This window comes from Carlito syrichta, unplaced genomic scaffold (genome assembly GCF_000164805.1).
Source record: "Carlito syrichta isolate Samal-C Ts95f unplaced genomic scaffold, Tarsius_syrichta-2.0.1 Scaffold314750, whole genome shotgun sequence".
Taxonomy (NCBI): Eukaryota; Metazoa; Chordata; class Mammalia; order Primates; family Tarsiidae; genus Carlito; species Carlito syrichta.
In genome coordinates this window covers 15,086-28,450 of record NW_007258846.1, presented here as the reverse complement: position 1 = coordinate 28,450, position 13,365 = coordinate 15,086, and the positions used below count along the sequence as shown (strand labels likewise).

The 13,365-nt window shown below is 45.0% G+C and overlaps 1 protein-coding gene across 1 annotated transcript in view; it reads right to left on the bottom strand.

Annotated features, from left to right (window-relative positions):
* The window catches only part of LGALS9 (galectin 9), a 30,818-nt gene extending 17,810 nt beyond the window's left edge, over positions 1–13,008 (bottom strand). Inside the window, exon 1 of the mRNA XM_008071828.1 lies at positions 12,937–13,008. Within this exon, the coding sequence (XP_008070019.1) occupies positions 12,937–12,975 (39 nt within the window). The 5' untranslated portion in view covers positions 12,976–13,008. The remainder of the gene's footprint in view (positions 1–12,936) is intronic.
* Between the last annotated feature and the right edge of the window lie 357 nt (positions 13,009–13,365).

The window sequence follows — 13,365 nt, the reverse complement described above, 5'->3', positions numbered from 1 at the left end:
TACCCAGCTAGGCAACTAGGAGGTGGGGCCCAGGGCGGGTCTCTTGTCTCCAACACCCTCCTTCAACTTGACCTCTTTCACCGCCACAAAGGCAAATGTTCCAAGATTCCTAAGTGCAAGCCTTTCTTAAAACGGCACACCACCCGGACCCTTGTTCTGCCTGTGGCACACTGTTTCTAACTCCTTCTTTAACTCCCTCTGACAACTCTGACCCAGCCAACCAATCTCCCCCTTCTCCCACTTTCATCCTCCTCCCTCACTACTCGATAACACCCCGGTGGCAGCCATGGTAGCTACAGCAAAAATTGAGCCAAGTGGGCTGCCTCTTCCTACTCCCTCCCCACTTTGTCGGCCCACACTCACTCCGGATGTCACTGTAAACCTCTCAAACTTAGCCATTGCTTTGTTAAGCCCTGGCCAGGCCATGTGGCTTTTTGAGCTATGGCCACCATGTTCTCCTAAGCTTTGGCCTCCTCCCCTGCCTTAGGGAGGTGAATCTCGTCTCTCTCTCTCTCTCTCTCTCTCTCTCTCTCCAATTTACCTTCTAAATAAACTATATTTTTCCCATCTAAAAATAAATAAATAAACCTCTCAAACTTGTTCATCAGCTTTCCCTTTGAAAAGTGGCTGAGGTGGGAGGTATTATTAAAGTTCATGTTCCTTTTTTTTTTTTTTTTTTGAATTGGAGTCTCACTCTGTCGCCCAGACTGGAGTACAGTGGACGCTCCTGGCCTCCGAAGTCTCGACCTGCTGGGCTCCGGCGATCCTTCTGCCTCTGCCTTCCAAGTAGCTGGAACTACAGGCACACGCTACCACACCCAGCTAATTTTTTTTTTTGAATTATTGTAGAGATGAGGTCTTGCCAAATTGCCCAGGTGGGTCTCGAACCTGCAGGCTCAGGCAATCCACTCACCTCAGCCTCCCAAAGGTGCGGGATTATAGGCTGAGCCACTGAGCCCGACTCATGTTCCTTTTTTAAATGATAAATCTCTCTCAAATTAAATCTAAACTGGGACTATGAGCCCTCCCCCCCGCAAGACAGAAACAAAAGGACAATTTATTGATCAACAAATCCTGTTACTCACAGGAAAAAAACAGCTTATTGTCATTCTAATCTGCTTTTTTTTTTTTCTGAGTTGGAGTCTTACTCTGTTTCGCAGGCTGGAGTGCAGTGGCACGCTCCCAGCCACCATAGCCTAGATCTACTGGGCTCAGGCGATCCTTCTGCATCAACCTTCCAGTTTAGCTGGAGCTACAGGCACATGCTACCACGCCCAGCTAATATTTGCTTTTCCAAACCAAACTTCCCAGTGCTCTAGTAAAATCTTACTTTCTACAACTTTACCTTGTGCTAAAACAGTGCTAGATAACACCAGTGTTTATTAGGTCAGGTCTGCTAAAAGTTTTTTTGAGAAAAACGTTGGGTCACTTTACTGAGCCTGGCACTTCTCCGGCAGGACAGGTGAAACTCTGGATACTCTCTGTGTGGCACAGCGAGGCATGAGAACTGATCACTCTTACCTAGTTGTCCACACCTCACAACTATTTTTTCCCTTGTGCCAAACTTCAGCACGTTCGAGACTATAATTTTTAAAAGGTCTTAATAAATCTGCCTGTTCACAATTGAAAATAAGGCCGGGCTTGCTGGCTCAGCTTGTAATCCTGCGCTTTGGGAGGCCAAAGTGAGCGGATTGCCTGAGCCCAAGTGTTCGAGACCCGCCTGGGCAACTTGGTGAGACCTCATCTCTACAATAAAAATCAAAAAATTAGCCGGGCGTGGTAGCGCACCTCTGTAGTTTCAGCTACTTGAAAGGCTGAGGCGGAAGGATCGCCGGAACCCAGCAGGTCGAGGCTGCGGTGGCCGGGAGTGGCCACTGCACTCCAGTCTGGACGATAGAGTGAGACTCCAACTCAAAGAAAAAGAAAATAAGTAGGGATAAATTATTTCACATCCACGTGGTCTGTGCACTTTAAAAGGTTTTACATCAGGTCATTACAAATCAAAAAAAAAAAGGTCAGAAGTTTCATATGAAAAGGCATTTAAAAAAATCTTACTATCTTGCAAGCAAGATTATATCCTATGGGGTGTTAAATGCCCAACTTCAGAGGCTAGACTTGAAACTACAGGTACCAAGCTTTCAATTACAGAAAAATTTTTGAGGTTAGGTTTTTTTTCTTCAACTGAGATGTTAGAGAAGCAAAAATGTGCCAACATGGAGGGTGGTAGAACCAGAGAACCAAAAACAGGCATCCCAGCTGGCAGTCACCATTAGTAATAAAACTCCAATTGCCCAATAGAAAACTGGTAAGCACAAACCTGCTAAGGAGAATGATGTCCACTGCTATGGGTAAAATCTGTTGGGGCACTTGAAGTGTAGTTGCCCCAAAGAGGTCTAAAACTCCAGGACCTTGTGCACTGTGCAGGCCACAGAACCATTTGGAAGCATGTGCACCCTTTTCCAAAGGGGAGGGGAACATCTGACTTCAAAATGGTGGCCACTGAGGAGCTCTAGAAATCTACTGAAGTGCCTGGCACTAGCTCACATCAGCCTAGCAAACCCCAGGTGAATATTAGGGCACTAGAACCCAAACTATTTTCTTAATTAACAAATTAACACAGGTGCCAGCCATTTGGTCCTGGCCATCCATGTTGGAAACATATAGCTTTGTCTTAATCAAAAGTTACTAAAGGTTAATTCAAATTATAGATGTAAAGAATTAGCTATTTAAAAAGGTAAAAAGAAAGGAACAAGAAACAAAGGAAATATGTTTAAAAAGTTATTGGTATAAAAGTATGTTTTGGCCGGGCACAGTGGCTCAGCCTGTAATCCTAGTACTTTGGGAGGCCAAGGCGAGAGGATTGCCTGAGTCCGGGGGTTTGAGAACAGCCTGGGCAACTTGATGAGACCTCAACTCTACAATAAATCACAAAAACTAGCTGGGCATGGTGGCATGCATCTGTAGTTCCAGCTACTTGGAAGGCTGAGGCGGAAGGAACGCCTAAGCCCAGCAGATCAAAGCTGCAATGGCTGTGAGTTTGCCACAGCACTCCAGCCTGAACAACAAAGAGTGAGACTCCAGCTAAAAAAAAAAGAAGAAAAAAAGTATATTTTGTGATAAGGAAAGATATAAAGAAAAGAGAATAATTTTGCATAGGAAGGATCTTCTATGGTAAATTTTTGTCCTATAATAAAATGACTGGTTATTCACAGAGGAGGAAAGTATAGGACAAAGATAAAGGGTTCAGGCATATCATAGAATGGTATGTGTAAGGTTTATTTTTTTAAATGTTAAGAAAAATTCTATGAACAATCAACTTTACACAAAATTTTAGCTATTTCTATTAATTTACCATTAATATCAATTACACTAATGCTAGGCCCAAATGCTACTCAGAGACCAAAACACAAGCCTCTTAATTGATACTCTCCGAAAGAATTTTCTTCTATATACAATAGAGAAGGGAGGAAAAGATGGATTTAGTTAGCCTCCATTAGCCACACTTGCTGTCTTTTTTTGTTTTCTGTTGTTTTAAAAATCTCTTTTATTAAGAAGTGAAAATTTTTTGTTTTGTTTTGCTTTTTTCTTCTCAAAATCTTTGAACTATCACTTTGGCTGCATGAATGGCTATTCTGCAGTAACCTATAATCATGTGTTAATAATATTATGCTTTTTAACAATTTTTAATGTTTAACAAACTTTTCTTTCTTTTTTTTTTTTTTTTTTGAGTTGGAGTCTCACTCGGTCACCCAGACTGGAGTGCAGTGGCCGCTCCCAGCCACCGCAGCTTCGCCTGCTGGCCTCAGCCTTCCGAGTAGCCGGAATTACAGGCATGCGCTACCACGCCCGGCTGATTTTTTGATTTATTGTAGAGATGAGGTCTCGCTGCCCAGGCGGGTCTCGAACCCCCAGGCTCAGGCAATCCACTCACCTCAGGCTCCCAAAGGCGCGGGATTACAGGCTGAGCCACCGAGCCCGGCTTCACAAACTTTTCAACATATAAACTTCAAGTTCTCAATTCAGTCTTTCTAACCTTTAATTTTTTTTTTTTTTTTAGTATTAGGTTTCCTGAGATCTAAGGAAACACAACTCATTTGGTATGCAAAAAATTACACTAAAAACATTGCCAAGCAGAAAAGAATGTTTGTACCTTCTTAAAGTGACATTCCCCTGTTGAAGGTGGAAGGCCATTACCACCCCTTAATAAACCAACGCCACAGAAATGATAATAAGACCATGTTTTTAGCTCATGAATTTGTGATTTGGATGCATCTGGCAGGTCTGCAAAAGACAATGTGTTCTGGTAAAAAAACACCCCTCTTCTCCCTCCTCCTATCAGAAGTGGAAAGATGTCAATCTCCAATGTGGAGGTTACCTGGGTTCCACCCTCTTTAGCATAATCAGCATCTATGAAGGTATGCCAGGCCTACTGTAAAAAGCAAAAGGGATGATTTTTTCTCACTCATGCCACCTGTTTTAAATTTTATTGTTCATTATTATTTTCCAGAACTTGGACTACAACCTAACTACATGTCTCCAAACAAACATCAATTTCTTTTTCTTCAGACTTTCTCAAAGTTATATTTCCTTGTTGAAGTAACTGTTTTAATATTTACCATATATTTTTTCTTTTGCTCAAAATTATTTTCCTCTGCTTTTGCTGTATATCTTGTGCAAAATAAAAATGATCCTAACTTTCCTAAATCTTTCCCTTTTAAAAACCCTCATAACTGTCTATAAATCCCCATCACAAAACCCAAAGGAACTTGGAGACAAGCTGCAGGGACATCCACATGTAGATTAAGGAGCTCACTAGTACAACAGTGGGAACTGCTTGGATTCCTAAAGTGGATGTTGAGCCCACTAGGGTAAACTATTTATCATTATATCTTACCATACATCAAAGCCTTCATATATCATAACAGTGGCTATAACAGCCCTTGTGATAGTATTATTGATTCTAATAGTGTGCTTTTTTACACAGTGCTTTGTGTATAGACACTAAAAATACTCTAACAACTCCATTGGTTCCTGTACCCTCATCCCTTCCTCTTACTTGGCAGGTAGCGACATTGCTACACCCCAGTTCAGCAGGACGTAGTGACAGAAGACAGACCACCGTCCATGTTCCCCAGTATTAAATAAGAATACTTGAAAACAACAAGAGGAGGGAATGAGAGGATAAAAAGTCAAAATGGAGTAACTTTAATCAGCAGCTTATTTTAACCCATGCTCTAATCATTAACCAGGGCCAGAGGTAGTTGCTGATAATTGTTTTGCAACTCACCAAGCATGCTTTGTACTAACTACCTTTTTATCCAAAGTACTTGTCTTCCACTGACCTTCCATATGACCCAGCAATCCCCCTATTGGGAATATACCTGGAGGAACTCAAATCATTCTACAAAAAAAGATACCTGCACATTCATTTTTATTGCAGCACTCTTCACAATAGCAAAAACACGGAACCAGCCATGCTGCCCTTTGAAACTGGGCTGGATAAAAAAAATGTGGTACATATACACAATGGAATATTATGCAGCCATAAAGAAGGACAAACATACAGACTTCACAGCAACTTGGATGTATTTAGTATCTATCATACTCAGTGATCTATCACAAAAACAAAGAACAGAGTACTATATGTTCTCACTTATAAGCGAACACTGAACATTTACCATAATACTATAAGAAAGAGATTGGCAATAACGGGATACTGCGGGGGTGGGATGGGGGTGTACAACACCAGTAAGGTTATCTGATCTCAAACCAGGCAAAGTGGGAACAAAAGGAGGCCCAAACTTTATCTGTACAATGACCACTTGTATACCTAATCCTGAATTGTACCCCACATCTTTAAAATAAATAAAAAAGTTTGTCACAGAAGGAATTGCCTAACTTATTGTGTATATGACTTGATTCTATATGCCACATATTGTTGATATTTAATAAAAGAAATTATTCCAGAAAAAAGCACCTTGGGAGATCGCTATGCTCAAAGTTAGTTTTATTATTCTATATATTTCTACGAATGTTATAATATAGGACTATGTTACTTTAACCACTTCTATGTGTAAAAGGTGAGGTTAATGAGGAAACTGTTATGTAGATTATGTGAGTCAAACTATACACCAATATTAGACATATAAGATATTTGATATGCATGTGATTTGCAAAAATTTGTCTTGAATATACATTTGCTTTTATGTCAACTTTCAAAATTTAGTAGGATACTGAAATAACTGTCATGTATCATTTTATGTTATATTTACTGAATGGCATTTCTGAATTTTTTCTGAACCCTACAAGAAGATCTAGGATTCATTATTCAGTAAATAATGTGAATTTTAATATTATCTACTTGAAAGAACCTGAAAGTTAATTCCTTATCTAGATGACAACTGTGTGTAAAATGGAAGTAATTTTATGACAATTAGTATTTCTACCTATAATAATCTGTTTTACACATCAGAATAACAGCAAAAATAGACTATCTATTCATAGGACAACTATGGCTATCCTCCCCCTTGAGATGTTTTTCTGAGAGAAAGCATCAGTCAAAAAATGTGCCTCGGGTTGAGCATTCCAAGTTTGCATAGCTGAAATCCTAAATGTTCCAAAATTAAAAACTTTTTGAACACCAGCATAATGCCATAGTAAAAAATTCCACATCTGACACATATGCCTTCTGATAGTTCAATGTACACAAATTTTGTTTTATGCACAAAATTACTAAAAATAATGTAGGGCAACCCCCTCAGGTCACCTCTGGCTATGGGAGCTTTTCTATCCTCTCAATAAATCCTGCATTCTAAAAGAAAATGCATATGGTTACCTTTAAGCTGTGTATATAAGGTTAATATAAATTACAAATAAATTTTGTTTTTAGAAAAGTATTTGTCTTCCTGCCATAAAGGGCCAAGCTGACCTAATCTATTGTGATCAGTCCTTTATGACCTATGTTACACAGACCACCACCTCATCACCATGACAACAGTTCCTGTGCTTACCCGCCCTCTTTGTGATGATGTAAAACAGATCACCACCCCACTTCCATGGTGACCTGCCCCACCGAAGCATTCGGTCTCAAGCACTCACTACCATGTTTGCTGTTTCCTTCAGACACCTGGCCCCTTTTCTCTCTTGAGAAGTGGATCCGCCCTCTCTCTCTCTTCAATCTAGTTTTTAAATAAACTATCTTTTCCAATTCTTTGCATACCCGTGGCACCAGCACTGGTCCACTGACCTAATAGTAAAAAGAAGCAAAGTAGGCCATGAGTGGACAATTGTTGAAACTGGATGACGGGTATATGTTGGTTATGACACTATTGGTGACTTCACTCTGACCCTTTTTCTTTACCTTGCCAAATACCTAGGGGAACTAGAGAGACAGGCTTTTTTTTTTTTTTTTTTTTTTTTTTTTTGAAGTCTCATTCTGTCCCCCAGGCTGGAGCGGCACAGCTGTTACAGCCACTGCAGCCTCAACCTGCGGGGCTCAGGCGATCCTTTTGCCTCAACCTTCCAAGTAGCTGGAACGACAGGCGTGCACAACCACACCTGTCTAATTTTTTGATTCATTGTAGAGATGAGGTCTCACCAAATTGCCCAGGCTGGTCTCGAACCCTTGGGTTCAGGCAATCCTCTGGCCTCGGCCTCCCAAAGTGCTGGAATTACAGGCTTGAGCCACCACACCTGGACTGAGATAGGCTTTTGATTAACTACTTAATGTGATTTATTTTCTATCCTGGCTCTGGCATAACATCACATAACAGAGAAAGAAGGAAAATCAAAGTATTTTATGACCCTGTAAAATTGTCTTTTGGGGACTCCAGGCAGCTTTTAAGACACCTGCTCTCTCTGAAGTCTTCTACCACCCATAAGGCTTCATCTACATCTACATCTTCATCTTCATCAAGAAACTTGGCTCCCTTATAGATCCTCAAGCTGCCTATTTCCATTACTGCTTTCAAAATTCCTGTGACAACGCTTGCCGACCAATTGTTAGTCAGAAAATCTTGGAATCCCACCTATAGCCTGCAGGGTCCTGGTTAGAAATGGCCTGCCTTTCAGACCAAACCAGTGTAAATCTCATATGTATTGATTTATGATTTCTTTGTTTGTTTGTTTTTTTTGAGTTGGAGTTTCACTCTGTCGCCCAGACTGGAGTGCAGTGGCCACTCCCGGCCACCGCAGCCTCGACCTGCTGGGCTCCGGCGATCCCTCCGTCTCAGCCTTCCAAGTAGCCGGAATTACAGGCATGCGCTACCATGCCCAGCTGATTTTTTGATTTATTGTAGAGATGAGGTCTCGCTGCCCAGGCAGGTCTCGAACCCGTGGGCTCAGGCAATCCACTCACCTCAGCCTCCCAAAGGCGCAGGATTACAGGCTGAGCCGCCGAGCCCGGCTTGATTTATGACTTCTTGAAACTACTCTCCTCTTAAATTATATATAATCAAATTACAATTCAACTATGGCGGGCACACATTCTCAGGACCTCCCGAGACTGGATGCCACAGGCCTAAATCATTCACATTTAGCCCAGATGAAACCATCTTAAATATTTTAGAGTTTGGCATCTTTCGTCAACACTATTCTCCTTGCATAGTTGAATTGTTTATAGTCGCAAATAAAAATAAACACTGCACAGGCCAAATAAAAAAACACCCACCAGCCAAATTCAGTCCACTGGCCACTGTTTTCTGGCCTGTATACTTGAGTTGTATGATTGCACAAAACCTTCAGAACACCCTGGCGTGGTGGCTCACGCCTATAATCCCAGTAATTTGGGAAGCTGAGATAAGAGGATTGCCTGAGCCCATGGGTTCGACACTAGCCTGGGCAAATTGGCAAGACTGCAACTCTACAATAAATTAAAAAATTAGCCAGGCATGGTGGCATGTGCCTGTAGTTCCAGCTACTTGGAAGGCTGAGATGGAAGGATCTCCTGAGCCCAGCAGGTTGAGGCTGCGGTGGCCATGAGCATGCCACTGCACTCTAGCCTGGGCTACAGAGTGGGACTCCAACTCAAAAAAAAAACAAAACAAAAACAAACCTTCAGAATCCCATCCTAGCTCAGCACACATGACTGGCACTATAAAAACCCCTGTACTGCAGACTCGCATTCAGACACTCTGCTGTCCACGGGTTTGAGGAAGGTGTCTTTTGTTGCGGTCTAAAATCTGCCATTGAATATATTAGTGACTTTGAGCAAGTCTGAGTTCACTCTGAGAATTCCGTTTATGCCAGGGGTTTGGGAGAACTAGAGTCAGCTCGATATGGCTATGGACTAGCTTGGCATAATAGTGGGAGGTCTGTCTTCCCTGAAAAATGTCTGTGGAACCTTTTTTCCTTCCCTTGTTTGGGAAAGCCTGAAATTGTCTTCTAGTGTGCGTTCTAAGCACAAGCTCCTGGGAGAGAGGCACACAACCTCACTTCCGCATGTCCACCCTGAGGTGTAAAGACTTAAAGGCAGCAGAGACGACTGTGGGATCCTAAGTGCTCAGAAAGGATTATGGAAGCCGAGCTGAAGGACAAACGGGGACAGATCATGGAAGGGGGACAATACAGGCTCATCTCTAAGGTGACAATCCCTCTTAGAAAATCTTGTGAGATTTCAGTGTGTCTTAAATGCTGCCCCCAAATTCTGAAAAACAAGATTACTCTAAATTGAGTCTAATTTTACACACTTGGTGATTCATGGCAGCTTTATAAGAGCAAAGGAATGGAAGAGCCTAAAAGTCCACAGATTTAAAAAAGGTGAAATAAATTAGGGCACTTCCATACAATAGAGTCTACGTGGCCTTAAAAAGAAAAGAAAAAGAAGGGAACTCTTTGCACACTGATATAGAATGATGTCATTTGTATAAAAAATGGGTGGTGGAAGGCTATGTACTTGCGTTTACTTATAGATAAATTACCTCTAGAAGGACTTACAAGAAACTCCTAATACTGGTTGACTCCAAAGAGGGTGTGGTAGACCGAATAATACCCACCCCCACCCCTGGACCCCTAGAACCGTCCACATTCTGCTCCCTGTAACCTTTGAATGTGTGGCCCTACATGGCAAAAGAGATTTTGCAGATGTGATTTAGGATCTTGACATGGGGAGGTTACCTTGGACTATCTGGGTGGATTTAATATAATCACAAAGGTCCTTACAAGAGGGAGGCGGAGGCTCAGCATCGGTAGGAAATGTGGCAACAGAAACAAGAAGCTCTGCTTGTAAGGATGGCTGGAGGAGCCATGAGCCAAAGCATGTGGGCAGCCTCTGGCAGCTACAAAAGGCAGGGAAGCAGATTGTCCCCAGAAGCCTCCAGAAGGAAAGCTCCAGAAGCCTAGTTGACATTTTGGTTTTGGCCCTCTGACCTCCAGAACTATAGGAGAACAAACTGGTTGTTTTGTGCTTGGCCGGCAAGGCTGCTATGGAGATTGGATCTGTGTCTACAGGAAACAGCGGAAAAGACTGGACCCTCATTTGCTCCATGCAGCACAGAAGGGTGGATTTTTACAGGGGGTTTGTGGTCCCACAGGCCTGCGCTCACCTCCAGGATCGGTATGCTAGCCGTTCTGACAGTGGCCGACGTCCCTCCTCAGAACAGAAGGATAATAGTACCCGCCTGGCAGTGTTCCAGAGAGGATTCGATGAGATGCTATGTGGACAGCCCCTGGCTCTTGGGCATGAAAGAGAGGCTGTTTGCGTCAGGATGAATCAATCCCTCTGCTAAGCCAGAATTTATTGGCTCCTGGGCGTGCCCGGAGACTGGAGACTTCTCCCTGCTCTTTCTCTCCGTGCAGAGTGTGGGTGGCTTCCTCCTGGGCTCATTGTCACCAGGGAATACCCAAGCCTGGCACAGTGGTGGGAGCCCAGCCTGGCTTATGGAGACTGACTGCCAATGGGAGGAAGTGGGTGGCTTTCATTCAAGTCCTCCTAAAATCCCTCTGCCCCAGGAATTCCAAGGCTCTGCTGGTGGCCAACCTTCTGTTCCTGTGTTACCTCATGTATCCTCACAACTCTGGCCATGTTTACAGATGAGGAAACTGAGGCACAGAAACGTTCAACCATTTGCCCAAAGCCACACGGCTGGGCAGCAACAGAGCTGAGATTTGAACCCCAGGACCCCTGCTTTCAACCACAACGTGGGCTGCCTCTCCACAAAGCACAGAACACCCTTGCTCCCGGGTCTCCTGGGCCACGTGGCAAGTCCCATGCTGATTGTGACCCCAGTTCCCCTCCTGGCCCTCTGCAGGCCTGGCTGGAGGAGGCCAGGCAAGAAATGGGAGTGAGGTTCCCAAGCCAGGCCTTCGTGGCAGGCACCACTCAGCAGGACTGTGGGCCACATGACTGACCCCAGTCAGCACTTGGAGGAAATGTGACTCTGACTGCCAGGTGGGTCACTGAGTGCCAGCTTGGGGAACCCTTGTGGGGTGGAGGGGTGCTCGGGGCCCCTGTGGTGCCACACTCATATTTCTTGTCTGGCGTCCAAGGCCCTGTCTTAACTCTCTGTTGCCCACAGGAGGATTTTCCTTCTGGTGGGAAAATGGGGCTTCTGAATCCAAAGGCTGAAAAGTAAAAACCAGTCTCCAGAATAATAAAATGTCAGAACCTGGAAGAAGCTCTGGGATCTCCTGCCCAAACAGAGACCCAGAGAGGGGGTAATGCATCCAAGGTGGCGCACTCAGACCCTAAGGCCCCCACGGAGGGGCCGGTGGCCCATTCCAGTTTCTCCGAGCCTTTCCATATGAGTCCCACCTTGGGGGCCTTCATGGGGTAACTGAGGAGTCACTGGTGACAGCCAGGAGGAAACAGGCCAAGTCTGGGGCCTCTTCTGAGGGGTCCCAGCAGCTTCCCTGCCCTCACCACCTTGCTACTGCTCACCCACCCTGCCCCATCTCCCCCCAGAAAGGGCCGTGTCAGCCCACGCATTGCAGGCCCTCGGGAAGCTCTTTGCCAAGCCTGGGTGAGACCCTACAACACAGCCTGGCCCAGAACACAGTGACCACAGAAGGGTCCTGGGCTCAGGTCTGTCACTCTCCTGCCTCACCCCATTATTGCTCTTTCTGTGTGCTCCCCCTCTTCTGGGGGTAAATCAGGGCATCTTCCTGCTCTGCCCCTTACCATCTGGAGGCATTTGGCAAATGATTTCTACCTCCTGGGCCTCAGTTACTCCATAGTATACAGTGGGAATCATAGACCTCACAGAGTTTAAACAAGGCCACCTTTGCACCCCACACTGCAGGGACGGTCTTCACTCCCCTCTCACTTCTGAGACTGCCCCTCTGCGCATGCCCTGAACATGCCCTTGCCTTATTTACTCCAACTCATCCCTCAGGGCACAGACACTTGCTCGAGAGGTCTTCCCTGCTGCCCCTAGACCCCTGATAACACGAAATACTCCCAAAGCACCTACCGTGTGTTCGGCACTGTTCAAACATGCTACCTATGCTACCTTCTTAATTCTTGCCTCAGCCTTGAGAAATGGGCTCAAGTATTATCCACATTTTACAGATGTGGAAACTGAGGTCCAGAGAGGCGAAGACCCTGGCCTGAGGCCACCCAGCTAGTAAACGGCTGAACCCAGGTAGGCTGTCTCCCCGGTAGTGCCCTTACTACCACGCTATCTCCCCAGAAGCGTGCTTACTTCCTCTTCACACAAACCATCACCCTCTTCCCTCGAGCACATAGAGCAGGACAGGACAGCTCAGAAAATACATGAATCATGGCAATGAGCACCCCCCCAGTTCAGAGAGACACGGACCAGCTCGGCATGGCACAGAAGGTATGACAGGATGACGCCTTCTCATGTTCTCCTTGGAATGCCTCTACCACTCCCCTCTGCTGCCCAGTAGGGTTTCCTCAGGGCCCTGGAGCTGTTTTCCCCTGGCTGTGGCAGCCAGCTCAACCCTGGCCAGCTCTGTGCCTGTAGCCCCGGAACTCACTGGGTTCAGGTAGGCAGGCTGGGCATCGCTGAAGGCCATCTCTCCACCGCCTCTGTGGCCACCACTGCCCTTCACACCAGCAGGGCAGTCCTCTGCACAGCTGACGGCTGACCTCTTAGCAAAGAAACCGAAACCAATGCAACCTGGCAGTTGCTCAAATGGGAGGAGATAAGAACAAGAAGTGGATCTGAGTGGAAGGTAAGGTGCTGGGGGAGGGGAGTAGAAGGAATGGAACAGCCCTTGGCCATAAAAAGAAACTAGAATATAGGAAACGCCGGGCTCAGTGGCTCAGCCTGTAATCCCAGCACTTTGGGAGGCCTGGGTGAGCGGATTGCCTGAGCCCGCGGGTTCGAGACCCGCCTGGGCAACTTGGTGAGCCCTCATCTCCACAATAAATCAAAAATTAGCTGGGCGTGGTAGCGCGTGCCT